General features: G+C 40.2%; 1 protein-coding gene and 1 long non-coding RNA gene across 12 annotated transcripts in view; one reads left to right on the top strand and one right to left on the bottom strand.

The window, feature by feature from the left end:
- rnf220a (ring finger protein 220a) overlaps positions 1–27,420 on the bottom strand; it is a 133,736-nt gene that overhangs the window by 25,939 nt on the left and 80,377 nt on the right. For 6 of the 10 annotated variants that reach the window (XM_049747532.1, XM_049747535.2, XM_049747531.2 and 3 more), the window contains exons 3-11: positions 15,053–15,182; positions 12,003–12,054; positions 10,651–10,746; positions 9,328–9,370; positions 8,074–8,198; positions 7,492–7,621; positions 3,836–4,028; positions 3,361–3,416; positions 2,434–2,548 (exon numbers count right to left, since the gene is read on the bottom strand). In XM_049747532.1, coding sequence (XP_049603489.1) covers positions 2,434–2,548; positions 3,361–3,416; positions 3,836–4,028; positions 7,492–7,621; positions 8,074–8,198; positions 9,328–9,370; positions 10,651–10,746; positions 12,003–12,054; positions 15,053–15,182 — 940 coding nt within the window. The remainder of the gene's footprint in view (positions 1–2,433; positions 2,549–3,360; positions 3,417–3,835; positions 4,029–7,491; positions 7,622–8,073; positions 8,199–9,327; positions 9,371–10,650; positions 10,747–12,002; positions 12,055–15,052; positions 15,183–27,420) is intronic. The other 4 variants (XM_049747534.2, XM_049747538.2, XM_049747536.2 and 1 more) reach the window with 3 other exon arrangements.
- On the top strand, positions 11,218–18,934 carry LOC125985096 (uncharacterized). 2 transcript variants are annotated; one of them, XR_011085588.1, is made up of 4 exons: positions 11,218–11,296; positions 14,046–14,136; positions 15,106–15,203; positions 18,874–18,934. It is a non-coding gene; the product is annotated as an uncharacterized lncRNA (long non-coding RNA). The 2 variants fall into 2 exon arrangements; XR_007487221.2 differs by lacking the exon at positions 18,874–18,934 and adding an exon at positions 17,612–18,021.

The raw sequence follows: 27,420 nt of genomic DNA, 5'->3' as shown, positions 1-27,420 counted from the left end.
TTTGAAAGCCTAGTTAGAAATCCTAATCTTAGAAACCCTAAAAGTAGTTGGAAACTCTCGTTGGAAACCCTAACCCTAGCTTTAAAACCTAGTTCAAAACCCTAACCTTGGTTTAAAACCCTAGTCGGAAACCCTGACCCTAGTTTGAAACCTTAATTAGCGATGGCAAGACTCCTTGGAAACCCTAGCTCTAACCCTAACTCTAGCTCTAACCCTAGCTCTAACCCTAACTCTAACCCTAACTCTAGCTTTGAAAGCCTAGTTAGAAACCCTAATCTTAGAAACCCTAAAAGTAGTTGGAAACTCTCGTTGGAAACCCTAACCCTAGCTTTAAAACCTAGTTCAAAACCCTAACCTTGGTTTAAAACTCTAGTCGGAAACCCTAACCCTAGTTTGAAACCTTAATTAGCGATGGCAAGACTCCTTGGAAACCCTAGCTCTAACCCTAACCCTCGCTCTAACCCTAACTCTAGCTTTGAAAGCCTAGTTAGAAACCCTAATCTTAGAAACCCTAAAAGTAGTTGGAAACTCTCATTGGAAACCTTAACCCTAGCTTTAGAACCTAGTTCAAAACCCTAACCTTGGTTTAAAACCCTAGTCGGAAACCCTAACCCTAGTTTGAAACCTTAATTAGCGATGGCAAGACTCCTTGGAAACCCTAGCTCTAACCCTAACCCTAGCTCTAACCCTATCCCTAACTCTAGCTTTGAAACCCTAGTTAGAAACCCTAATCTTAGAAACCCTAAAAGTAGTTGGAAACTCTCGTTGGAAACCTTAACCCTAGCTTTAAAACCTAGTTCAAAACCCTAACCTTGGTTTAAAACCCTAGTCGGAAACCCTAACCCTAGTTTGAAACCTTAATTAGCGATGGCAAGACTCCTTGGAAACCCTAGCTCTAACCCTAACCCTAGCTCTAACCCTAAGACCCTAACTCTAGCTTTGAAAGCCTAGTTAGAAACCCTAATCTTAGAAACCCTAAAAGTAGTTGGAAACTCTCGTTGGAAACCCTAATCTTAGAAACCCTAAAAGTAGTTGGAAACTCTCGTTGGAAACCTTAACCCTAGCTTTAAAACCTAGTTCAAAACCCTAACCTTGGTTTAAAACCCTAGTCGGAAACCCTAACCCTAGTTTGAAACCTTAATTAGCGATGGCAAGACTCCTTGGAAACCCTAGCTCTAACCCTAACCCTAGCTCTAACCCTAAGACCCTAACTCTAGCTTTGAAAGCCTAGTTAGAAACCCTAATCTTAGAAACCCTAAAAGTAGTTGGAAACTCTCGTTGGAAACCCTAACCCTGGCTTTAAAACCTAGTTCAAAACCCTAACCTTGGTTTAAAACACTAGTCGGAAACCCTAACCCTAGTTTGAAAGCTTAATTAGCTATGGCAAGACTCCTTGGAAACTATCTCTAACCCTAACCCTAGCTTTAACCCTAACCCTAGCTCTAGCTTTGAAAGCCTAGTTAGAAATCCTAATCGTAGAAACCCTAAAAGTAGTTGGAAACTCTCGTTGGAAACCCTAACCCTAGCTTTAAAACCTAGTTCAAAACCATAACCTTGGTTTAAAACTAGTCGGAAACCCTAACCCTCGTTTGAAACCTTAATTAGCGATGGCAAGACTCCTTGGAAACACTAGCTCTAACCCTAACCCTCATCTACTGTTTTACAACATTTCAGTCTTACTCATATTAAAAAGAAAGATAGAGCAGGAATTAAAATTGCAATATGTCTGCAACAAAACAAAGATTTTAAGAGAAAGGCCTCCAGAGAAACTCGGAGAAGTACCCGAGTCGAAAGGAGGACGAAGCGGGCTAGCAAGCTAGCTTCATCACTTGGAAATTGGGGACCGATTCAATTATTTGTGGAAACCACATGGAAATCTCTCCGCATTGTTCCAAAGTACCAAATTTGGCAGAAATTACATTGGCGGCATTGGAGGGGCCATTTATCTTGGAGGGCAAAGGGCATCTAAGGGACTCTGTACATGTGGCTGTGGATGCGTGTGTGTGCATGAGAGCTCATTTATCTTGCAGGAGAATGAGCAGGGGAACGTGGATGCCCGCGGGAGGCAACCAGATCATTACCCATCTGGGATCAGAAAGACAAGTGGGATGGAAACGGGGGGAGAGCTCACGAAAGCTGCGCTGTGAAAAGCCACACACACACGCAGGCACACATCAGTGTAACCAAAGGAGACAAATCTCATTTTCATTTAGGGATGGAGGGGAAACTAGTGAGCCGGGGAATGGTTGGAGCAAGCCATCTGAATGCTTGTTCCAATGCAATAAGTCAGCTCCTACTTTAACTCCTTTAAACGGATACTGAGCTTGGTTCACACGGTAAGATTTTAAAATGTTGGGCCAATTGTATGACCGACCTCACACGTGATGAGTTTACAAACAATTACAAACAAAAGTTTGTAGCTCAAAAACGTACTTCTCAATCTCGCTGTTTTTACAGGTGCGTGGGACGCAGGCGGCGGAAGGAGTGGAGGACGACGGCGTGCTTGGCTCCATTTTGCAGCTCTCACCATTGCTCGTTGATGGCATCTCTGTTAACACATAACAAGCCATGTATGATATTGCTTTTTTAATTCACAATTAGACCAATGTCAAAAAGTTGTTGCTCATGTATGTAATATTACCGTATTTTTCGGACTATAAGTCGCTCCGGAATATAGGTCACATTAGCAATAAAATGCACAATAACATGAAAAAAAAATAAAAATAAATAAATAAATTATATATATATATATATATATATATATATATATATATATATATATATATATATATATATATATATATATATATATAAGTCGCTCCGGTGTATAAGTCGCATTTTGGGGGAAATTTATTCTACAAAATCCAACACCAATAACAGACATGAACGAGCAACAACAGGCCAGGGGTCTCAAAGTCCAGTCCTCGGGGGCCGCATTCCTACATGTTTTCCAAGTTTCCCTTGTTAAATACACCGGGCGTGCGTAAAAGCCATGTCCGAGCCCCATCCACCGTCCCCGGACAGGCACCGAGCCGAGCGCCGGCCCTCGACTTCCATCCACGGAGGTGAAAGAGAGCTTCGTAGGGTAGGCCCGGGCGTGCGTAAAAGCCATAATAGCTTTTCAAACCTTCTGTGTCACTCCAAATCATTAAATCCTTCAAACTCTTCGTCCTCCGTGTTTCTTACAAACAAAGCCGTCGTTTATCGTGGTTTCACCTTTTTTTTTTTTTTTAATTTTGAAAAAATTCACATATGAGTCACTCCTCAGTATAAGTCGCCCCCCCACCCAATCTATGAAAATAAAACACAACTAATAGTCCGAAAATTACAGTAGTGCAATTTCACATTTTGCCTTCTTACCATCACTCGCCCATTTGGAGAACTCGGGTGTTATTCTGTTTGAGGGCATGCCTCCGCTGCAACAGAAAAAAAATGCTTGTTTTAGTAACAGAAAAGATAAAAAAACTAATCATTTAAAAAAAAAAAAAACATGCATTTTTTTCCAAATAAATCAGATAATTTAATTTACACCTGCATTTTACTTTAATAAGCATCTAAAAAAACAACCATTAATTTTCTAGTTGAAATAAAAAGGAAAAAACATGAAGTCTTGTTTTCTGTAAACTTTTTAAACAGCATCAAACTGTCAAGTGACAAAGTCCAGCTACTAGAAAAAGGCTTTCCACACGATTGTTGGTTTATCGATATGCTATTTCAAGCTTATGATTAGTTTGTAGCATCAAAAATAACAGTTCAAATTTTTTTGAAGTTTACTGCACACTCTACAGTATAAGTCTACTTTGTTCATTGTTTTTATGTGTTGTTGGATTCATACTTGAGCACAGCTCCCCGTAATGCCTCTCGCTCTCTGGCTTCTCCTTGGTCCTCTCCGGCTACCGAACATGGGATGATGTCAGCTTCGGTGTACTGCGCTTTGCCGTACTCCAACGTGTCGTCTCCATCTACGTCAAGGTCTGCGTCGCTGTCTGCACCACTCTCTTTGATACTGCATGTCCCAAAACCGGTGGCTTTAGGGGGTAAAAAAAAAAAAAAAACGATACATCAAATGGAGCGATGAGTAAGATTAGGTACCAAATTTAAATGATTTCCCAAAAAAGTTGTCAATCGATGCTCATTTACTAGAGTGATGGAAAACTTTGTCTCACTTGTCCTGAAGGGAAATCAATACTTTAGAACAGGACAAAATGGTGGTCACGGAAGACTATGGCGACTAAGACAACTGGCAAGACGACGCATTGTGTGTACGTAAGTGTGTGTGTGTGAGCGTGGCGCATCTATAAACCCAGTGATAAACGACCAGACAAATCCTCACAGGTAACTTCAGCTCCACTTAGTCGCAAAGCCTGATGTCTCCGCTTGTGTGTGATTGTGTGTGTGTGTGAGACCATCACTCAGCGAATTCTTCCAAGTGTCTCTGCCTCTGTCACTACCTGTCTCCATGACTCCTCCATAGTGTGTGTCTGCCTCCTTCCAGGCCAAGGTAGGGGTGCGAGTGTGTACTTGGGTTTCGGAGTGTGAATGACACTCAGACTGTCAATTTCCACACTTGAAGCTGCGTGTGTTATGTGGACTGGAGATGCAACCCGTGACAAGCTAGACAACCATCTTATTTCAACCTGTCCCAATTTCTACAAGCGCTCAGTCGGACTAGTGTGCGCTATGCGCGAGAGAGACGTGGGTAAGACCATGGACAGCCTTGACAGTGTTGACAGCCATCTTATTTAACTTGCACTCCCAGTCTACAAGTCTCATTGCAACATTGTGTATTTTTCAAACAAACTACTGGGGCTTGTCTTCTGAATTTTGCAAAGATTTCAGCCTCTGATGCTTCTTTTGATAGGAACAAACGAAGCAGAGTAAAGCTTCTTTAAATCGACACAAAATGTGAGCATGGATGAATGTGATCTGTTAAAAAAATAATCGATGGCCAAGAGGCATGGAGCAAATTTACGACAGGATAATAATAATTCTGAAACAACTCATGATAGTGTGAAAGGTTATCAGCATCATCTCGTCTTCTTCCATAACATATTTCAATGCTTATATGCTAATTTAATATAAACACACATCTCAGCAGGCTAAATATGCAGCGGTGCACTGAAGAGTGTGGCCTTTTTTGCTCTTCATGTGTGTGTGATAAGTCTTTCCAATGCTCCTATCCGTCCCTCTAAGCAGTCTTGGCAGGCCAATCTAATCTAGCAGGTTAAGGTCAGCCCCTCTCTAACTGCCTTTCACTCACATTATGCACTGTCACCACTCACCCTTGACCTCTTTTTTTATCTCCCACCTCTCTTCCTCGGCTCCTCGCAACAACTGATCTTACCTTCTTTTTTTGAATGACCATCTCCTCTTTCTGCTTTTGCATTGTTCTTTGATTAGTCTAATCCTTCATTAAGACCCGTCATGTTCATTCTGTTCAAATCAAATCCAAAATCAAATACGTATTTGTTCTTAATTGTCCTCCCGCCCAGCGACGCTCAATAAACAATTTCTAGGAGCCGATAAAGTACTTAACACAGCAGTTTGTCTCATCATAGAATATCGCCTGAGACAAAACAGTCCAATGATTCAAAACCATGTACATGAACAGATCTAAGGAGCAGGTATGAATCGCTAGGATGAAGGAATCAGGCCAATCTAACGTGCAACATCCCCGTTACCATAGAAATTATCAGGACCCCCTACTTTAGACAGTCTGAGATGCGGTGTCAAAGGTCATCACACTATCTCCCTGCCCTTTACAGGTCAGAAAGAGGCGCGAGAGATGAGTCAAGGCACAAAGATATAAGACGGTCATCTTTGAAGTCAATTTACAAAGAAGAGATTTCTCCACATTCTGAACCCCTCTTGGCCCTGTCAATCGGAAATAATCCTTTTCTTTACTGTCTCTCGGGACGGGCTGATATCAAATTTAAGGATTTGTCTGTCCCATTCTCTCTCTTTGTGCCACACTTGAATGATATTTGTCGGTTGATGGCTTAAAAATGTGAAAAAGCAAGCTTGTTTCTGTGTGGAAGAATTTGAGGTTCCTGACCTCAATAGCATTAACCGTTTTTTTGGATTAACTACTGTACAACAGAACCAGGAACCTCTAGTTTAATATTATTAGCTTTTCTAGGTGCTCCAAAATGTTGTGCATCAGGAAGCAATGGAGAAACACTTCATATTCTTGTGGAGAAATTTTACACCAGTATGCTGAATGTAGTTGTTCAATTGGTGGGTGGCCCCGCCCACATTTCCCTTTAATGAGTCAGTCCCATCTCGGATTGATTTTTTTTTTTTTAAACCTCAAAAGGACACTTAAATGCTGCCCGACTCCACGATTGCAGAATAATTGCTCCTTGTAGATGTACTAAACGTGGAAAAAAAGTGCGGATTATCTCCAGCACGTACTTCCCGTTTTATTTTGACTTCATAAAGGCTGCAAAGGCCAAAGGTGAGAAAGAGTGGGCAGGCTGGATGTGGCCCGTGGGTCTTACTTTGCCCAGATGTGCTGTAAGTCTAAGATCATCCATGAATTGGTCTGGGAAAGAAGGAGCACACCAAAATGAAGTGCACCGCTGTCCATGGTGCATCTTCTTATGAAGATAGCAACAAAGAATAGGTCTTTTTAATCTGGCTAAACCCCCGCGAGGCACAAATTCCGTGAAGTCGTAAACTTCACAGACGTGAATCTTGTTCGATTTCCTCCTGTCTGCCTTTTTTTTTTTTTGCTTTGACGGGATAGTGTTTCCTAGGTCTTTATTCCTCACACATTGAAAAGGGGCTGGTCAAAGCAATTGGACCTCTCTTCATCTTGCCAGCTGAGGACACTCCAGCTAGCATCTCCATCCATCGGGACACACATTTGTCCTCGAGAGGGTTACGGATTTTGCGCTCTCTTGGAATTATCGCGTAGCTTTCATGACAAAAATCCAACTTCTAAGTTTTTTTTCCTCCCTGCACGTGTGTACGTGTCCATGCTTTTCAAGTCCTTCTCCCCAGGCCACATCAGTTATCCGTGCCACATCACAAGATGGCCTATTAAGAGTGCGGCAGAAGGGTCCAGTTTGTTTACAAACACTCAAGAGAGTCGGAGGAGGAAGCATGAAGGAAATGGAGGGCTGGCTGGCTGTGGGAGCCACGCCCCTAACCCTTGCGCTCTTTAGTGTGGTTTAACTGAGATCCCACCTTGATCTGTCGTGTCTGCTTCCCACGGGTAAGAAACAGGTGATTTGGTATGTGTGTGCAAAAAATAAATGTGGACAAGATGAAAAGGGGGGAACCAGCAGGAGAAATAACATCTTAAACAAAATTCCCAATCTCAGCAGGTCATAAGAGTTGTCCACAAAAATGGAGGATGCCGCCTCCCTCCCACCAAGAGAATATACATTTAAAAAATGCCTCTCGTTATTTCTTGCCCAAATTATTATGATTAATATGGAAGCCGACTTAAGATGGTTGACGCTTGACAGAAAAGAAGGCCCGTACCTCTGAAGCCTCCCTCCAGAAGTGCAGTAGCTCTGATCCTCTTCTGTCCCGCCCACTCGTACTCTTCAAAACCACGTCCGCTGTCGCCGTCCATATCCACGGAGTCGTCATCGCCTAGCACACCCTCACGCTGACACAACACGGGCGCATGTTATTGATGTCACACTCCAAATTAAATTGTTAAATGAAATAGTTGAGGTGCATTGTTTGGTGTTAGTCTATCTACCACTAAATCAATTATTGAAAAGTGAGATACGGAATGGTGACCACTCAATATTGTTGTTAAAAAAAAGCAGCATGCCATTGGCTAAGATCCACATACACCATCAGGGATACAGCACAGGAAGAGAGAAAGGTATGTCCAATTTATTTTTAAGGAGGATCATTTCAATCGAGTGGACCCCAACATGACGTGTAAGCAAGCTCACCATTTGGAATTAGGATAGTTTGATGACTACAGAAACCACAAGGCTCTACTTGGTCGAGGCTAATGAAGAGAAGTGAGTGGACAGCTTTGAAAGGAAGTTAAGAAGGTGGGCAAGGCTGTCCGACTGTAAGCTAGGTGGGCCTAAATTTTACTACCTGGATGAGGCATTGTTCCACATGCCTACTCATCTCCTCCTCGCTCCCAGCCAATGGGGCACTGCACAGCGGACATACCTGGCCCCCATCCTCAGGCTTCCTCCTCTTCATCTTTCCTATACGGGCTGGAAGGCAGAAAAAGACAGAAAATTCAAATTTGACAAAACAAGACAATTTTGTCTACCCCTTCCTCATCTCTTTCACACACTTAATTAGAAATTTAACAGAGCAGAGCAGCCGTCATGGCGCCCAAAGACGTTTTTGTCTTAACGAGAAATGGCACACAGGGACGTTAATTTTTAGCGAGCTTGAGGAAAAGAAGCGGCCGGAGAAACGGCGTCAGGGGCAATACAAATCTGGGAGGGGGCGAGTCAGTGAAAGGCTGTAGGGAAAGATGGTGGTGGGGGGAGTGATGCTAATAGAGGATAGCGTTGTTAAATAGAGAGGGGAAAAGGCTGCTAATTATATTCAGCAAGGCTCTCTGCCCTGCCCCCTAGCTATTAGGCCAAACATGAGAATGATTCCTGGTTGCACATGAAGGCAGAGAAGTAATAGAGGGTGATGCTTACATTTTAGGGCAACTGTCATGTGCTTTAAAATTATGATTTCTTCCGAAAAGTACAAACTATTAAGCAAAAAAAATGTAAAATGAATGTCCGTGTGTTTTATTATAGCGCGAACCTCACTATGTGATTATGTATTTACTTTTTGTCGAAGGACAGTGACTATGATGCCAGTCAACGCAACATATAATAAAGACATTTTTTGACAGCTTGCGTGATGATGTCATATAATATAGAAAAGAAAAACATTAAAGCATGACATTTGAGTTGGAAAACTGGGATTTAGTTTCTGAACTTTGTTGATGCTTGTTTGCAAAGGAGGTGTACTTACATGAGACATTCTGGAATAAAAACTAACAAACACAATCTCAGGCTGGATTTACACTGCAAATTAATCTGATATCTGACTGGATTCAAGCCTCTGTCAAATGTGGATTAAAAAAAACTGATAGTTTGAATATATATATTCCATAATAACATACTGTAATAATGTAAATACAATAAAAATATATAAATATTGTTCATTTCGATACCTGCTGCTATGCAATATTTTTCATGTGTTAGGTGATGCATCGCTTGAATTGTAAATTTGGAGAAAAAAAGAAATCCAATTTGGCACTGATTCAAAATGAAGTGTAAATCCACATTAGGTGTCAAGTCAAAAAAAAAAAGTGACCTTAAGTGTACGTACCATTCAGCCGCGTTTGTCTGTTTGCACGAACTCGTAAAAATGTCTGCAAGCAGAAGAAATAATGCAAAGAAAATAAAACATTAGAGAAGAAGGCAACAATCGATTGAAATAGCAAGTCGAAATGTGACTCTAAAAAGTGAGATGGCTTAGGATTCGAAGAGCTTGAGCGCTAAATTTAAGATCAAGAATGAGTGAAACCTACTTCTCGGTTGCCTTCCACCTCTTGCATTCCATTCGCGCATTAAAACTTATTGCGGGAACCCAGATAAGTGTGTTTCCAAATTCCGCACATTAGGGCAAACATTATGCGGCGTTTATATTTTACAACGGATGGGAAAGGATTGAAACTGCCGCTCGTTTAGCGCGGAGAAAGGGACACACGGAAGCCATGGTGGATTGTTGTGATCATGTGACATCCGCAAACGGAAGTTGTCGCTACGTATTATGGCCACTAGAGGGAAGCAGAGCCTCTAATTCGTGAGCAACAGTCCAGTGGCCCAAAATGCTCAGCTATTTTGATGCCTTTAACAACTACTTTTCAAATACTAATTTAATAAACAAATAAAAATATACCATGTATTAATTTAACAATGTTTATCCTTTATTGTCTGGTTGGTAAGCTTGACCCCATCCAAGGTGGCAAGAGGTCGGGTACATATTACAACTATGGAAAATGAAGAGTCTTCATTTATCCCCAAAAAAACAATTGTTGAAAAATGTATATTTTAGAAGGTGGGAGGAAGAGAAACAGTTTTGCTCTACAGTTTCTGACCAACTGCAACCCTTACTTTAGGTAGAGGCCGACTCCTACTACTACTATTATATCATAATCAAACATTCATTGAATGATAGTGGACTGATCTATTTTTTTTTTTTCAGGGAGGGAGTATTGAGGTAGACTGGCAGCTAGAGAGAAAGGTGGGTGGCAAACTCTTGCCATTATGCTTCATTTTCAGAGTGTCCATTGACTTAATCATTTGTATAATATAAGGTGATTTCAGCAGTTTCACTTAATGAGAAAATCTACTTTATAGCTATAAGGCCTTTATGAGCTGTGTCTTTTAGAACGTATGGCTGTAACGCCTGTGGGGACTTAATAGATCTTATTTTATGGTGTAGGGGTGAAACCCACTTAACTTAAAGATATATCATGGCCTGTTAAACAAACGGAACAAACTTTGATGTAAAAAAAAAAAAAATCACAAAGGAAATTAAAACTTTTTAAAATCCGATTGAGTAATCATCAACAGATTAATCAATTATTAAAATATTCATTAGCCCAAAAGCATACATTGTGTGTGTATTTGCTTTCATGTGTGTGACCTGATATCTGTCCGAGTGGTGGGCGTCGTCAGACGACAATGGCGAGACCACGGGAGACTCTCCCTCACGCTTGATGTGCACCGATAACAGCATTGACTAGACAGGGAGAGAAAAAAAATAAAAATTATATAACGTTCACTCTGATGATTTTACTGTATTGTCAGCATACACAACAATGCAACAATATTTTATGTCGCTTTTTTTAAAATAAATAAATTGCACTTCACATGTGTGTCTGTGGGATCTATAGCACATCAAGTCCACACAGTCCAGAGCAAAGTTGTCATACAAGACTTCTTGAATAGAAAGTAAATTGACGCCCTTGCAGAATTTTAGGAATGTCTCAAAAACATGGGAGCAATGCGTGATAATGACTGTAACCTGCCTGCCTCTGTCTATAAAATGACTTCCACTGATGAGATTTACTGTTTATGGGATGTTAAAGGGAGTCAAGGAAGGAGGAGAGATTGATGAGAGAAGATGACGGTATAACCGGGGGAGGAGGGTTAAATATCCAAAAAGGTGGGGTATAAATGTCTGACACTGGACAATCATAAATCTGCCTTCCGCACGCACACACACACACACAAACTGATATCCACATGAACCATTGTGACAAAGATAATCCAGTGAATTCCTCAAGGAGGTAACAACGATCTTCATTTTTAGCAGTGGGTGTGCTTCTGTTTCGTATGTGCCTGTCAATGAAATATTTGTATTTACAGTCATCTTCTATTAATCACGACGCAAAGGCTTAAGTACTCAAAAGCATTAATTTAATAATGATGTCAGAAATAACCATAGTTCAATGCTGCTAGCTGTAATAAATTGGATTAATTACTTAGTCGGGTTTAAAAAGGTCAGGAATAATTTACCTTGGGAGCTTGGAAAATATGCAGGAGTTATATTTTGTGCGAATGACATTTAGTAACAAGATTCTTCATAAGGAGGATTTTTCAATAATATGTTGATATATATTACTTAATTTTATTTTGTCATGTGGTGGCACAAAATAAAATCATTTTTTTCAAGTAGATGTAGTCTAACATAACTGGATCGAGATATTACTGTATTTTGTCAAATCACTTGAAATAAAATTGAGTAAACTCAACACATTATTTTTTATCAGTAGATGTGACTAGAAATATATCATATACATAATTTCGATCAACAACAACCATTTATTTAGCTCACTTCTTATCAGAACTGGATTACTGTGTATTTTACTTCCAGCATTTACCTCCTAAACTCCTTTTGACAATTGATGGCAGTCTTCACTTCTGTCTTTTTCCCTGTGGCAAAACATCTCACTTGTTTTGTTTAAAAAAAAAAAAAAAGTGCATTGATCTCACCTTAGGAGTTCCTGGAGTGACTGCTCCATCCTTTGGCGAAGGGATTTTACTGCTGTTGGAAAAAGAAAACAGTTATTTATATAAATTAATGAATCTCAAATGTTATTTCTGCTTGACTTTACCCGTAAAACCAATGTACTTTTTAAATAATACACAATCAGTGTGCATGAATATACATATATACGTAAAAAAAAAAAAAAACACTTTATGGATTCCAGATCGTTCTACTTTCACCACCACTTGGAATGCTGTTTGGATTTTTAGTGTGCATTGTATGCATGTGTTGCGTGTGTATATTGTGTGTGTGACAGCTTCACCTCCACCAACAAAGAGAATAAACACGGGTGACATAGTCAAGCTGCCGTGTAATGTCGGGAAATCAGCCGACACTCCTCTCTCCACTTTTTTCCTCGCTGTGTTTCTGCCACCTCGCTTCTCCCTCTTTCTCTATTTTATTCATTACCAGGAACCTCTGCAGAGGCGTCAACTATAACAGCCACCTCTACCTGCTTGTTGACAGCGTCAAACAGTGACAAGAGTTGGAAGGGAGGGAGAGTAAAGGATGAAGAGGGGACAGTGGTTGAATGCCTACGAGGATAGGCGAAAATTGCCACAATGACAGAAGGGGGAGTGAGAGAGGGATAAAAGTAGAGGGAAAATGTGGGTGAAAAAAAGGTGGTCTAGATGAAATGCAAGGACAAAGAATATGGGAGAATACCAGGCAATGTAAAAAGAGACTAAGCAGAGGGAAAGATGAAAGATGACAGAAAAAGAGAGCGAAAGAATCCCAAGGCCTAGTTGTCGGCACATCCGCTCGTGCAGCTGCACGCATGAGTTTGCCCAGTTCTATGAATTTTTGATAGCCGAGGGTTATGAGGCTGGGATATTCTGACGGATTGCCATGTTAAAGTAAGGAGACGAATGTGGAAATGAGCAGCACAACAAAGTGAAACAAACAAACGCACAGATTGACAGCAGGATAAGGGAGGGAAGAATGAAAGCTGCGAAAAAAAAATGGTGGTGCAGGGATAACGAGATGTGGTGTACATGTGAAAGGTAACAAGTGAGGAGTCCTGAGGACATGCTGGTGGTGAAAAGAAGTACAGTTAATGACCCTGAACCAAAGGACTCCGGATTTAATGGAGAAAATATAGTGTTTACTCCCCTCAGAACGATTCACAGAAACCCACCAGCATAGATATTTATGAAATGACACACGTGGCTTATATCATAACTACGTGTTTGATGTTTGTACCCAACAACTCAATCCAAAATCCAAATCGCTAAAGAAATCAATGCGTTATAATTCAGAGAGCAAAACACTAGCTGTTGTATATCTATGGCACGTGTCAAACTCAAGGCCCGGGGGCCAGATACGGCCCGCCACATCATTTTATGTGGCCCGCAAAGACAAATTGTGCATGGAATTCGTGTGTCATTACTAGAATTGCAAATTGTCTTCACTATTAATAATCTCTTTTTTTTTAATTAAATATTTGACCAATTAATAAGTCGTCTGATTTGAAAACGAGCTTTGACTGTATATAATATGAGGTGCTCATACATTATATCATATTATATATTATATCATATTTGGATTGACAATCATAGAAGCTATGACTACAATGCAGCTCGCGAAAAAAATGAGTTTGACGCCGCTGATCTATGGTATCTGCATCTAGCTCCCAGAAAGAAGCAGCTAACTAGCAACCTAACCCATCCAGCATCACTATTTATTATTATTAGGTTGCAATAACTGACAATGTATGGGTTAAGATAAGCCACGAGGAACATCAATTGGTCTGTCATAGACAAATTTGTCAAAACTGCTGCTCCTGAATGCTTTTTACCTTTCTGAGTCATCTAAAGAGATGCAAGTAAAAGTGAAATTGATCATGAAAAAGAAAAAGAGGAAAATGATGAGGACTGGGGATGGGAAGGTGGCGAGATATGTAGATTACTTTGCCCTCATGAGTCACCTGAGGTGTATAGGGCATGAAAGATTTCCATTTGCTCAACTATGTGTGATATTCGTGTCCATAGATGAAAAGCTGCAGACCATGAAGAAGCAAAAGATCTCTGTCACAGGAGACGGTGTGTAATCTAACACGTGTGACATACATAGATAATCACGGTAAGAATTTTTTTTTTTTTTTAGTTATTTCATTCTTTCATCCCCCCGCCAACACACACATATGCATACCTTAGTTTCCATATTCACAACTATTTCATTCAGCAAGCTCAAGTCTTCATTAAAGGAGAATTTACGACAAATTGGACCAAATTCCCCTTGTCACTTTTAATGTGGGCTGCAACCATGCAGAGAGACAGAGACAAAGACTGGGCGAGGAATGTAAAATCTGGCAAATTTTGGTGGAAAAAATTAACACACGCAAACAGGAAGGGTTTTTTTCCGTCATGTTTTCCAGTCCACTTCAAATTCTTATCTATAATGTTTTCCAGTCATTATTGTAATAATTTCCCAAGGATCGTAGTTACCAAATTATAAGTGCAAGAAACAGAATACTTTTTGAAAGATCAGAAGATAAAAATCCTAGCCCATTATTAGAATTACCGTATTTTTTGGACTATAAGGCGCACCGGACTATAAGGCGCACCTTCAATGAATGGCCCATTTTAAAACTTTGTCCTTATATATGGCGCACCGGACTATAAGGTGCACCATTAATGCATCATGTCAGATTTTTAATCCAAATCAAATCATTCTCCATTTTATCTTTTTTATTTCAACTTCAGATGCAACAAATTACTTTCTAATAACAAAATAATGATCCATAGTCTTTTTGATTCATGATTCATAGTCTTCAGCGGGCCACTTATGATTGATTTCATGACACAATGCTTCGGGGCCAGTTTAAATTTAGGAATTTGGTCCATATATAAGGCGCACCGGACTATAAGGCGCACTGTCGGCTTTTGAGAAAATTTTAGGTTTTGAGGGGCGCCTTATAGTCCGGAAAATACGGTACTCTGAGCTTGTGTATAGTTGTGGGTATGATTGCGATACACACTGAGGGTTCATCTCCTACCTAAGGCACATGTTGGCTAGCCTTTCAATCTCTGTTTCCATGTGTTCTTGTAGCTCGCCGGGCCTGAGCAGGACTTGACAGATAGGGCAGATTGGAGCCTGGCTGTCATACAGTGACATTTTCTTCTTACCTGGAAACAACAAAAGAAAATGTGAGTTAAAACAAGTTCTATTGATGTAGTTTGGGTAAAAAGAGCCAGGGACCTAAATAACTACAAAATGTATCCTTCAGGATGCCTTTTTATGACTTTTAAAGTCAAATCTGGCTATAATCAAACAAATAATTTGAGACAGACTTTCAACCACCAAATCGTCACTCTGCTAGTCGTATCTTCAAGGACACAACTTCGTTATGCCAGTCTGCCAAAATTGGCAAACTTGCACCTCTACTAAAAATAGGAGACACCAGCATTTTCTCATGCGCCGTCGATGAAAATAGAACCCTTGGGCTTAGGTCAAGGCAGTGTAAAAGGAATTAAAGGAAGTGTCTACTTTGGATGAGATAATGGTGCATAGACTCTGCCAACACTAGCTTGCCCGTACTTCATCGCTCTTGATCGGCAGGGTGCAGGGAGAAACACTTGTGGTGGAAAAGTTAAATAGGTTCATAAATTAGATAACACTTTCAGATGGGTTATATTTAGCCAATCAGTTCATTTATTTTTAGAACAAGAACAATAGGCTCTATCTCAGCCAGGATATCCTGTTAAAATATCTTATCGTGGCAACTAAAAGATGACGAAATAAGACTATTGTCTTTGGGTTAGCTCATTTGAACACCAAAAAAAAAAAAAAAAGATAATTGTATTCTGTACATCATTTGCAGTTTGTGTTCACGTGTATTGAATTCATCAAAAATTTTTGTCACATAATCTAAAATATATTTCTCTTACTATTTTTCAGCACACACCAAAACTCTCACTGCCTTCTCCTAATCTTATCCAAACTAGTGCACAATTAAAATACTAATTCTTGTATTTTGTTTAAAACATGCACACGGCATCAGTAAACAGATATGAAACCTTTTAATAGCAAAATGTATTTTTAAAATGTTTATGCGCTACCCCATGTTTCTTGTTGCGGTATGCTTATGTTGTTTGCTATTTTACTTTTTCCTTTCTCTGTCAAATATTCCCTGAGGGATGTGAATGATTGCAGGAGGCAATGGACAGATAAATCCAGGGGAGGAGGCAAAGATGGGTGGAGAGGGTATGTGTTGAGGTATGGGGTGTGTTGTTGATGTCGCACACCAGTCTTGTCAGTGGCTTAAAGATGATTGATGTCGGAATACAACAGAACTTGCACACACATACAAACACACATGCACATAAATACACACACACACAAATACACACACACACGCACCCCAAAGTTAAAAAAAACTGGGTCTGTTCAATCTTGGGTAGCACATGACATCACCATGTGGCTGGACAGAGCGAGAAATGAAGTTGAGAAAGGGAGGAGAATGAGAAGTGATGAGAATGGAAGGAGAGGAAGAGTGGGACAATAACAGGGAAATAGGCCTGACAAGACTTTTTAGCGTTGAGATTCCTCAGGACGCCAAATGGTACTGCAAAGAAGGGCTGGATGAATGCATGGATGGATGGAGGAGAAGGGGTGAGGAGGTGCACGAGTCACTGACAGCTGTGATTGAGAGTAGGCCAGATTCCTCCTAATGTACAAAGATGGATTGTCTCATCTTTATTTTCTTTCAATTGTCCCTCCAGTACCCCGTCTCAAACCTCTGTATATATTTCACTCCCTCCAGTTCACATTTTCCCAATTTCATCTTTTTGTTTCAACTCTTAATCCAACCTCTAATCTTTCCCACATTTGCTACTCGTTCATCTCTTCTTTGGGTTTCATCTTTGTCATATGGTCCAAGAACTTCTCAGATTTTTTTTTTTAGTTTGTAGAACAGAATGTCTTTGAACAAATACACTCCAGTGTGCACATTATGTGTCGTCGGGTAACATCATTAGTCAGTTAAATTAATACGTAATGATGTGAACTTATAACACGGACATAGTCTATTTAAGTTTCTTACATCTTCATGAGTCCGTTATAAATAATGTATAATTGAGTAAGACCCATGAAAAATATTCCGTCAGAAACTCTGATGAATGAAATGAGTCATTCCACTCAAATAAGACTATTAAAAAACACACACACATCCCCATTTTTACTATTTGAGCCAGTAAAAATGTCATCAACTTTAGAGTCACCAAGTCTGATTGAAAATGGAAAACCTTTAAGATTCTTTTCTTTAATAACACGAAACGCTGCCTGCTCTTTGAGCCTAATGAGCAATCAAAAGAGTCCAGATGGTGAGGAGGGGGAGATGCATCATATGGAAGAATGGCGAGCTAAGTAAAATAGCTCTCTGTTTTTCTATCTTTGTCCTTCATCATCACTTTAGTGTTCCCCCCCCTTTGACCTTTCCATATTACCTGCATTGTCGTTCCTTTTAACCCTATACATCCTTATGCACCAATACATTTCAACAAGCTTCATCTTTGATTTTGGCAATTTTCTCTTTTCCTCTCTGTCTTCCCATCAGTCGCCCATCCCTGTGTCGCTTTGGTCCAGATGAAGTGGGAATCAATAGATGCAAGATAGCGCACGGCTCCCAGTCACAGACAACAATGGGCTGAGGCAAAAGGCCACCTCCAGAGAGGACGGGGATTGTCAGCTCAATACTCACTCTCAATGGAAGCAAAGATAAAAAACCATTTGGGGTGCCCTCATGGCTCAGTGGGCTAAGAGGCACACCATGTACTCACAACACGGCTCCGAATCCCATTTAATGACCTGCATTGCGTGTCATCCCTTCACTTTTATCTCACCTATCATGGCAGTGTCTCAAGAAATCGCTTCCCAAGTTAAATTCTACTACCTGCAACCACACATGTTCATGCAGGAAATGCCATTTAATTTCTATTAATTCATGCATAATAAAGAGCTACATCCACCTTGAGCTTTTATTGATTATTTTCTTTATTTATCTTTTATATCTTCTATCACAGATTGGATTGTGTTGTAAATTGCAAAAGCAATTAGCTAATGAAGGCCGGGCATGTAAAATGGATTTAAGTACAACAATAAGAGAGGGGGAAAAACAGAGGGCTAGATTTTACGAGTTGGCACATATACGGTATTTAGAGCGCTCCGCATACTGTGGCACACTAACAAAACGCAAAAACACACACGCACTTTTCCCAAATGGAATTACAAACATGTTGAGGCTATTTTTCTGCCCTTGAACATCGTCTTGTGTGTGCGTGAACAAACACCCAGTTGCAATTCGGCCTCTTTGTTGTTCGAATAAATGAGTTTTCTGACATGCATCAAGTGTTTACGCCTGCTTAGCCTTCTTTTCTTGCCTCCCTCTCTGCTCCTCCCTCCCACTGCTTGCCAGGCCAGTTAGCTATAACACCCGCCAACATTGGTAAACAAGGAAATCTCTCAGCTGCAGCCCAGCGCGTAACTGCATTACAGAGCCCGATAACCTCTTCAAATAATGTGCGATAAGGGGAATTTGATTTGATTCACAGAAAAGGGAAAGAAGGCCACTTCTGTTTCCCCTCAATCACCTCCTTTTACTTTCTTTCCTTGTTCCTCTTTCTTTTCATTTTCTCTCTCCTTTTACCACACAATTTTCTCCACACCTTCTCTTTACTTAGCTTAAGGGGTCCAGGTCTCATCTTGTCTCAAATGACCCTCCCACCCACCTCTTCCCAGAATGACACAACCTTGCATCCGCAATCAAATAAATGCCGCCAATGTGTCAGCCTTCATTTTGACTCTCCCCTCTTTTCGCAGCGACAATGGAAGGTGAGGTGAGCGTGGGTGGGGGTTCCGCAAAGCCATCATCTCCATAATGGTAAATATGAGCCCAAAACCAGGGATAGTATTAACACAAATGGGTCTAGCAAGGTGTCTCCAAGAGAGATGATATGTTTTTTTCCAAAGTGAGCTGTGATTTAAGCGAGCAAGACACTGGGCTGATTGTTGCCTCTGTGTGTGCTCATGTGCTAAATAGATGGGTCTATGTGGCTCATTCAGAGGACATTTGATGAAATGGAACGGGGGTCAACTTCAGTTTGCCACCCAGGTTGCGTTCTAGTGCGCCATGTGTGTGTGCACGCTTCGAGTGTCTTTCCTTATCGGCGTGTGTGAGCGCTTGTGTGAATGTGCTTGCATGTTCACCCACACTGACAGTGATGCATGGCACTTTTAAATAGCGCTCCTCCACACCCTGCTCAAAACTCATCACCGGGCTCTTTCACTATCCCGCCCTCGCCTTTCTCCCAGGGGTTGTCACTTTTAGAAAAGCAAATGAAATGTCGGCATGGTGGGGAGGCGGGATCAGGAGATGGCTGGATATAGGGATCAAGAGGAGACAGGTGTGTGTGTGCGCGTGTGTGTGTGTAATGTCTGGTGAGTTGAAAGCTCTGTCTCCGTGCATGTTTTACTTAATAAAAAAATTTAAATGACAAAATATAGTCAATGGACAGTATAAGGGTAATGAGATCATTTGCAAAAATAATAATTTGAACTGATTTTTATCAAAATAATTAGTTTTAACTGGATATTTATTTTCATTATTGCACTTTGCAGTTATGTAGAACTGCATTGAGGTGTCTGTTTTAAGGTAGAACACAAAAATACTCGGGCAGATAAATTAGCACATCATAAATAATCCTGCCTTGTTTTCCTGGTCTCTGCAGATAAATGATGATCTGATGATCTTGGTGCACACGTGTGTTTTTGTGTGCATCAACGTGTGTAATGTGGGTTTTACTCAAGGGACCTTGCTGCGCGTGTCTGTGTGAAAGGCACAGCAGTGGGATGCTGGAGAGGTTATCTCCAACCACTGACAACTGTTTATTCAATCAATCACTATGTCACATGCGTGTGAGTGTGTGTGCGAGTGTGTGTTCATTTGTAATATAGTGAGGAAATAGTAAAGGAGACAGAAGTAAATTAATGGAGCATGAACCACTCGCTGACCCACTGAGTAGAGGAATATCAAACCACAATTCTCAAATAATTATTATTATAATGAGCAAAGTAGCAGTGAATACGATCGCCCAATCTGAATTCAACTCAAATATAGAAGTCTGATTTTCTTTTGCTAAAATTCTAGTAGGCTTGGTGTACAAAATATATTCTTCCAAAAAAAGTGACAGAATGGTATTCGGATTTCCTCTCCTGACAGCCTCTGTTTCATTTCACCTTCCTCAGAGGAGGGCCACCTAACGAAGAGGTGTGGGTGCGAGGCCTGTCGGTGCTCATCTCCATGTCAAAGGGTCTACCGGGGAACATGCCGTCTGGCAGCGGCAGTGGGAGGATCAGCAAGTCGGAAGCACAAGCCCAGACTTAGCCTTAATCACTGTATAAAACAGACACAGCTTGTGTTGTTTGAACAGATGTCATCATCTCCTGTCTCCACACTTCATCTTCATATATATATATTATATATATTTCCTTTTCTTTCATGCACCTTTTTTCTAAATTTCCCTGTGATTCCATTACAGTATCTTCCTTCCTCCCATTGTCTCCCTCCCTCCCTGCTGCTTTCATATGGTCTAGCAGTTGAATTAATTACCAAAGCCAATTAACGGTAGATTGGCTGATGTTTTAACTAATTAGCTATAATGAGGGTTGTGGATGCCCGCTTGGTGTTAATTGAATCTTAACACAAAGGGAGGAGGGCAATGGGAGGAGGGACAGATGGATGGGGAGATAGATGGATCACGGCATGTGCACATCTTACACATGCATGAACATGAGTGGTTATTGACGACGATACAGTATGTCGATCATATTTTACAGCACCCACCTCGTTGACAGACTCTTTACCTTCATTTTGTTCTTATGAAAACCAAAAAATGCACATGAACAATCTTATACTAGCGTATTTTCCGCACTATAAGGCGCACTGGATTATAAGGCGCACCTTCAATGAATGGCCCATTTTAAAACTTTGTTCATATATAAGGCACATCGGATTATAAGGCACACTGTCGTCTTTTTAGACAATTGGAGGTTTTTAGGTGCACCTTATAGTGCGGAAAATACGGTATATTCTAAGACACGCAGCCAGTCGATCACAGGGCATACCTATGGACAATTTGGAGCATTTTTTTTAGACTATGCCAACAAACTGGCGGAACCCCATGCAAGCACGAGGAGAACATGCAAACTCCACACAGAAAAGCTGGAGCTGGAATCAAAGCTTCTGAACTGTGAGCCGGACGTGCTAACCAATACGTGACATTGCATTATATTTTATCAACAGCAATTTCTGTACGTAAAGATCTGCATTGTGCATGTTTGTTATTGAAATACGTGTCTTACAAAGAGGAGCAATAGATTAAAATCTTAAATCAATGTCACACTGTCCTCTCAGGGCCAGATTAGCGTCTGCATATACCTGAGCTTCATTGTCACCTGCTATATGATAGCTAAGTTGAATGTATGAATGATTTAAAAGGATCTATGGGTTAAGACAAATCCTGATGAGCAGTGAAAAATTTTGAATATATATGTGTTAAGTGGATAAGCTACAGATTTAGTATCCTTTTTGATTGAATAAATGTAATCATTTCCTTTACTTACAACCCCTGGTAAAAAATGGAGTCACCAGTCTCTGCGGATCTTATTATGGAGTCATAAAAAAAAAAAAAAAAACTACAAAAGAACACTTCAACACACCACTAGTAGTTTGTTGCACCACCTACGGCTTTTATAACTGCTCGCAGTCTGAGGTGTGGACTTAATGAGGGACAAAGAGTACTCGTCATCAGTCTGGCTCCAGTTTTGCAGGTTGGAGGCTTGTCATGGACCATTTTCTTCAACGTCCACCAAAGATTTTCAATACAATCGAGATCCCGACTAGCATATTTAGCAGAATAGCATATTTTCTATCCCTTCATTTCTTTTAGTATTTCTTAAAGGCAGGAAGTTGCCATTTGAAATTGCTTCTGTTTACATCTGTGATATGCTTCTTTTTAACAAATTCAAAAAACTGAATGAACATCCTCAGCGACTCCATAATTTTTTGCCAGGAGTTGTAGATGTGTATTAGGTGTTTGGAAAATTTCATGAGCATGTCATTGAAATGACACTACACTATGCTGTATGCCTGAATGTCCTTATGTGTCACATTACGCAAAGTTATGACATATCCGTGGCCTCCTTGCGTTACATCATCTTGCTGATCGAAAGGCATGAATATCGAAGGTGGCCATAAAAATCTGCATGGCCGTGTAAAACGCTTAATGATTTTAAAGTTACATGAGAAAAGAGCCTGCAGTTTGTCTCATCTATCAAGTCTAGCACCGGAGGCGTCGCCAAATGGCCCTGCCACCTAACCTGCAGGCTCTTAGCGATGCAAGGCCCGACTCTCCCTCCTGCTTAGTGTCTGACTGGAATTTTTAATAAAAATAAATAAAATAAAATATATTAAATCAAATTAAAATAAAAACATAAAAATAAAAAAAAGCTGCTCTTCCAAATTTGCATTGTGGTAGATTTTTGTAAAAAAAAAAAAAAAAAAAGCCAAAAAAAAAAAGGAGATTATAAAGACCAAAGACATGTGGGCCTGATGTCATTAAGCACCAGAAGATATTGCACACACCAAGTGTCCATCAGATACATGCATATATATTGGATTGCTCTTCTGCTGTGATGTTTTGACAACCTCAATTCGTTCTTTGCATTTCAACTCGGCAGCATATTCACTTGCAAATTTTGGAGGGAATTGCATAGCCTTCTGAATTCAACAAAAAGAAGCCCAAAAAACTCATCAAAAAATCTATCAGCAGCACCAAAAATTAGCCATGACAATCATGGCAGGCAAACCTTCTATTTCCTTTCAACAATGGCAAGGAAGGAAAGGTACGACGATGTTTTTTTTCTTTTTTTTTTTTTTGGGGGGGGGGGGGGTATTGGTGTGAAATAGCACCTCTAAATGTGCACCCATATAAAGCTGTGCACCACAATAGCCAAATGTAAATCAGATAAATACAAGGAATTGATGTCATTCAAACAGCCCAAGTCTGAAATCGGGTGAGCCTTTTGCTCAGCAGATACAATTGCGGGTCTGCGTGCGTGTGTGTGTGCGTGTGTAGGATTGTCAGCGACTGAGAAGAACCTATTTCCTCTTGCTGAATCCCTGGCTCTAAATGATGGATTGATATCTCTCTTGTCATGGATTATATGTGAATATGTGTGCGAGTGCATGAGCCCTCTCAGCCTCTTGCTGCCTCTCCTCTCAGGCCCTTATCAGCTCTTGTCACAAACAGAGGATAGGGGATAATCCTTCATACAAGGGTAGCAGTCTGGTCTTCCATCTATCTAGCTGTCTGTCTGTGCAATGCCCGTTATATTACCGCCACTCTCCTAAGTGCAGCTACACTCAAAATAAAATACACCAATCAAACTTCCTGCATTGCAGGAGTGTGCGTTGGCATGGTTTAGGGCAGGGGTGTCAGACTCATTTTTGTCGCGGGCCGCATCGTAGTCAAAGTTCCCCATTATGATTGTCAACATCTTCGATATACAGTAAAGGCTACAAAAAAAACTGATGAATAACTAGTTTTGAAATCTGAGACTTGTAAAAACTGTTCAAATATTATATGTAAAAAGTGGTGATAAAATTTGCCAGGAATATCTTTTTTTTTAAAGTGATGACAATTTGTAATTTTAGTAATGACACAAAGTCGATGCCAAATTTGTCTTCGCGGACCACGTAAAATGATGTGGCGGGCCATACCTGGCCCCGGGCCTCCAGTTTGACACCCATGATTTAGGGGGTGATAATAGTCACAGTTTTAGTGTGCTGTATTTGGCCGTAACTTGTTCAATCAATTTTGCAAAAAAGTCAAAAGTTGAGTTATTTGATATACAATCAACATCCAGCAACATTAGATACACCTACTTTGACAAAAGCTGTATTAAAACATCTGCTTTATACCAATGTCAAGATCTTTTAAGATCATATTTGGATGGATGTGTACTATTGTAGCTCTAGTTTGTGTCCCTTTTCTCCTTCGCAGTTAAAGAAATTTAGTTGACATTGAAAAACAGCCTATAGCACAATAATAGCTTACTGCTTTTTTATAAACTTACTAAATTTCTATAGTATAGACGATTGCCAAGAATTAACATAAAGACTTCAAATTAATAAATTCAAACTTGCTGAACATTATGATGCTTTGAACCGCCACACTTGTAGTTTGCGTGTTATCCATATGCCCAAGACAGAAGAAGGTTCTTTGGGTCACCTTGAGTTCTGACTTAGACTCAAGCATTATGTTTATGAGCACATTCTGAAATTGTATTTTATAGACATTTGAAATAAAACAGACAGGGCACAGAGAGGGAAAAAACTCATAATTGCTGGATGGAATTGTGATATTTAAGCTTGACTATAACAATAAAATATCTCTGAAGCACAACGAGTAGCAAAAATCTCAGAATTCATACAGATGCACTTGAGCAGATATAGGATGAATCACACCTGAGGCTATTCCATGTACATCTGGATTGTGTGAATAGGAAGGTTGGTGTGTGTACTCACGAGGGAATCAGATATGTTGTGATTGCATCACATGAGCAATTGGTTGTCATTGTGATCTTTATCAGCATGCAATCTCTGCTCATTCACTTCCTCTCCATATCTCTTCACTCTATGGCCAATAGAGGGCAATGTTTCACAACACTTCATTTATGTTAGTTCTCTGAGCTATAATAATATTTCAGTATTCCACAATTATGTTGCATTTATATGATTTCTAGTGCAGAATATTTTGTTCATATTTGAGAAAATGTTGCTTTTTTTTAGCAGTTCTTTTCAAAAATCCAATGTGACTGAAATAGTTAAAATAAAGAACAATGTATGAAGAATACATTTTTTACAGATTGTCACTTTCTCTCACCTCTCATGTGAGCGCTACATTTATGCTCATGTAATCGCTACTTTTATCTATGTTTGGTCATATGGATATATACGATACATCTCACATACTTCAGAAAAACTCCCGTGATGCTGTATTTTATCTCCAACACACAAGAAACACCCTGGAAGGACAAATCCTACAGCTCAAATCAATAGAGAATTAAACGGACTGAAATGGCTTTAGCCCACACGTTAACCCGCCTTCTGTTTACTCACTATTTTTCTTTCCCCATCTTTTCTAGTATCCTCCCCTTTTTTCTTTTTTGGTGTCTTGTCCTTCCCTAATAGCTAAGGCCCCTGACAAGTGCACTTCTTTCTTGAGTATGGGTTTTGGTGACAGAGAACAGAATGAAATGCGTTGTGTTGCTTCGTTTGGGCCTCAAAAACCATAAGGTGTGCCAATGGTGCCCGAGATGGTCGGACGAAGTAATAGCAAATAGATGACAGCGGCTTGGAATACTCTGTCTGGATGCACATGCACACACCCCGTCTGGGGACTCAAATCTCAGAGCAATTTTCAGCCTTGATGATTGGCAGCTTGCTGCGTATTCTTCCCTTACAAGACCTGATGATAACTCGAGCTATCCCATTCCAGGTTTCCATGTCACCTTCTTTTCTCTTTTTCTGCCACTCTTCATCTTTTTTTACTTGCCGTGTCTCCCCGAACAACCACAACCCCTTCAAACTGCCTTTTCTCATCCTTCTTTCCACCTTTCCACTCCTATTGTCTATTGTTGTCAGCCTATTACAATGACAGTGGCGATAAGGAACATTTATCACATGTGCGGCATGATCTGTTAGAGAAAGACCTCAACAGGTACAGGGGAGAAATACACAGACTGGTCCACATCCAGATTCATGTGCAGATTTAGGACAAACAGATTGCACTATATGCATGCAACTGCAAGAAAATGTGTCTATATTCACATATACAGAATATAAATTATTCAGATTTTCTATTTTGCTGTTTATTCTACAACATATAGGTCCATATATGCAACTATGGTAACCAAAACTAACTCGTTGTTTTCCGACCTATCAATATGTCAATCTGACTTCTTGGTCTTGATCCTGTTTCATTCTTAGGATCTCTGTGTTTTTCCAGTCTGTCCACTTGACTGCTCTGACACAGAATAATAGTTGACTTCATTGTGATCAGATAATGAACCTTTTGTTTATAGACACACAGTCACATGCACACACAACGCCTTTTTGTTTTTGAGCAACCTGGTACAGTCATATCCACAACTGGACCAGTGCTGGGCTGAGACTGGGACAAGGATGGGTGGAAGGAGGGAGAGAAAGGGAGAGCAAGAGAGAGATGACGGTACGATGAGATCAGGTATGCACTAGAAAGGTTTAGTGAAAAAATTAATGTGCAAAAGTATACTAATTACCAGAGGGAATAAAACACAGAAAGAGAGAAACATTACGTTTTGGAGAAATCTATTATTTACACTTATTATTATTTGTAGTAAAATTATCTTTGCTTACACAGCATAGCTAATAAATTCCAAACATTATCCAATGATCGATAAGGTTTTGTAAAATGAGGGGGCCGGGGCAGGGCGTCATTAAAAAGATATTCTTCAAGTATAAAAAACTTTGATCAAACACTGAAATTGCTATTAATCCAAGAGCTAAAAACAGGATTTGATGTCTTCCCCCCGTACGCCCTGTCTCATGCACATTGAACCACCTTTCCTCTGCTACCTCCCATTTATCACGGCTGTAACTGCTGGCCGGCCGTGCACATGTTACTGTACCCTGTCACACTGCTGGCTAAACAAACTGCTTCTTGATGTATGAGGGCCTACACCCCCCCATAAAGATATTCACTTTTAACTAGCGTGCTACCGTCTTGGCATTGCCAGACAGAACCTTCAATGTGTGTGTAATATGAAAACCGCTCGTGAGAAATTTACCCCCAGGGTACCACCTCATAACTCTTTTTCCTCTGTCCTTACATTTCTCCCAATCCATCCATCTTTATTCCTCAGCTAAGGCATTAGCCCTCTATTACCCATTAGAGGCTGTAAGTGTCTTTGACATTCAACGAGGGAAAAGGGGATAGAAGAAGAATTGAAGATCTTAGTGTGTGTATTGGAAAACAAGTGTATGTTTATTGGGTCATGATATATTTTCAGCAGACTATTTCTATGGCAGGACCGGCAGTTTTTTTTTATTCTGCCTTGAACATGAGAAACGTGTTTCCACACTTGAGCATGGTCGTAATTGTTTGCAGTAACTACAGGAAAAATAACACCCGGTGCAGTTCAATTACAGCTAGATTTTAAAAGCACGTGTTCAGTCGTTCAACTGAAATTGTACAAAATAGAATCTATCGTTGAGCTTACAAACATGCATAATGGCAGTTAAGTAAAATTATTGTATTATATATT

Source organism: Syngnathus scovelli, chromosome 17 (assembly GCF_024217435.2).
Source record: "Syngnathus scovelli strain Florida chromosome 17, RoL_Ssco_1.2, whole genome shotgun sequence".
NCBI lineage: Eukaryota > Metazoa > Chordata > Actinopteri > Syngnathiformes > Syngnathidae > Syngnathus > Syngnathus scovelli.
Note: the sequence above shows the minus strand (reverse complement) of the source record. Positions and strands in the feature narration are given on the sequence as shown.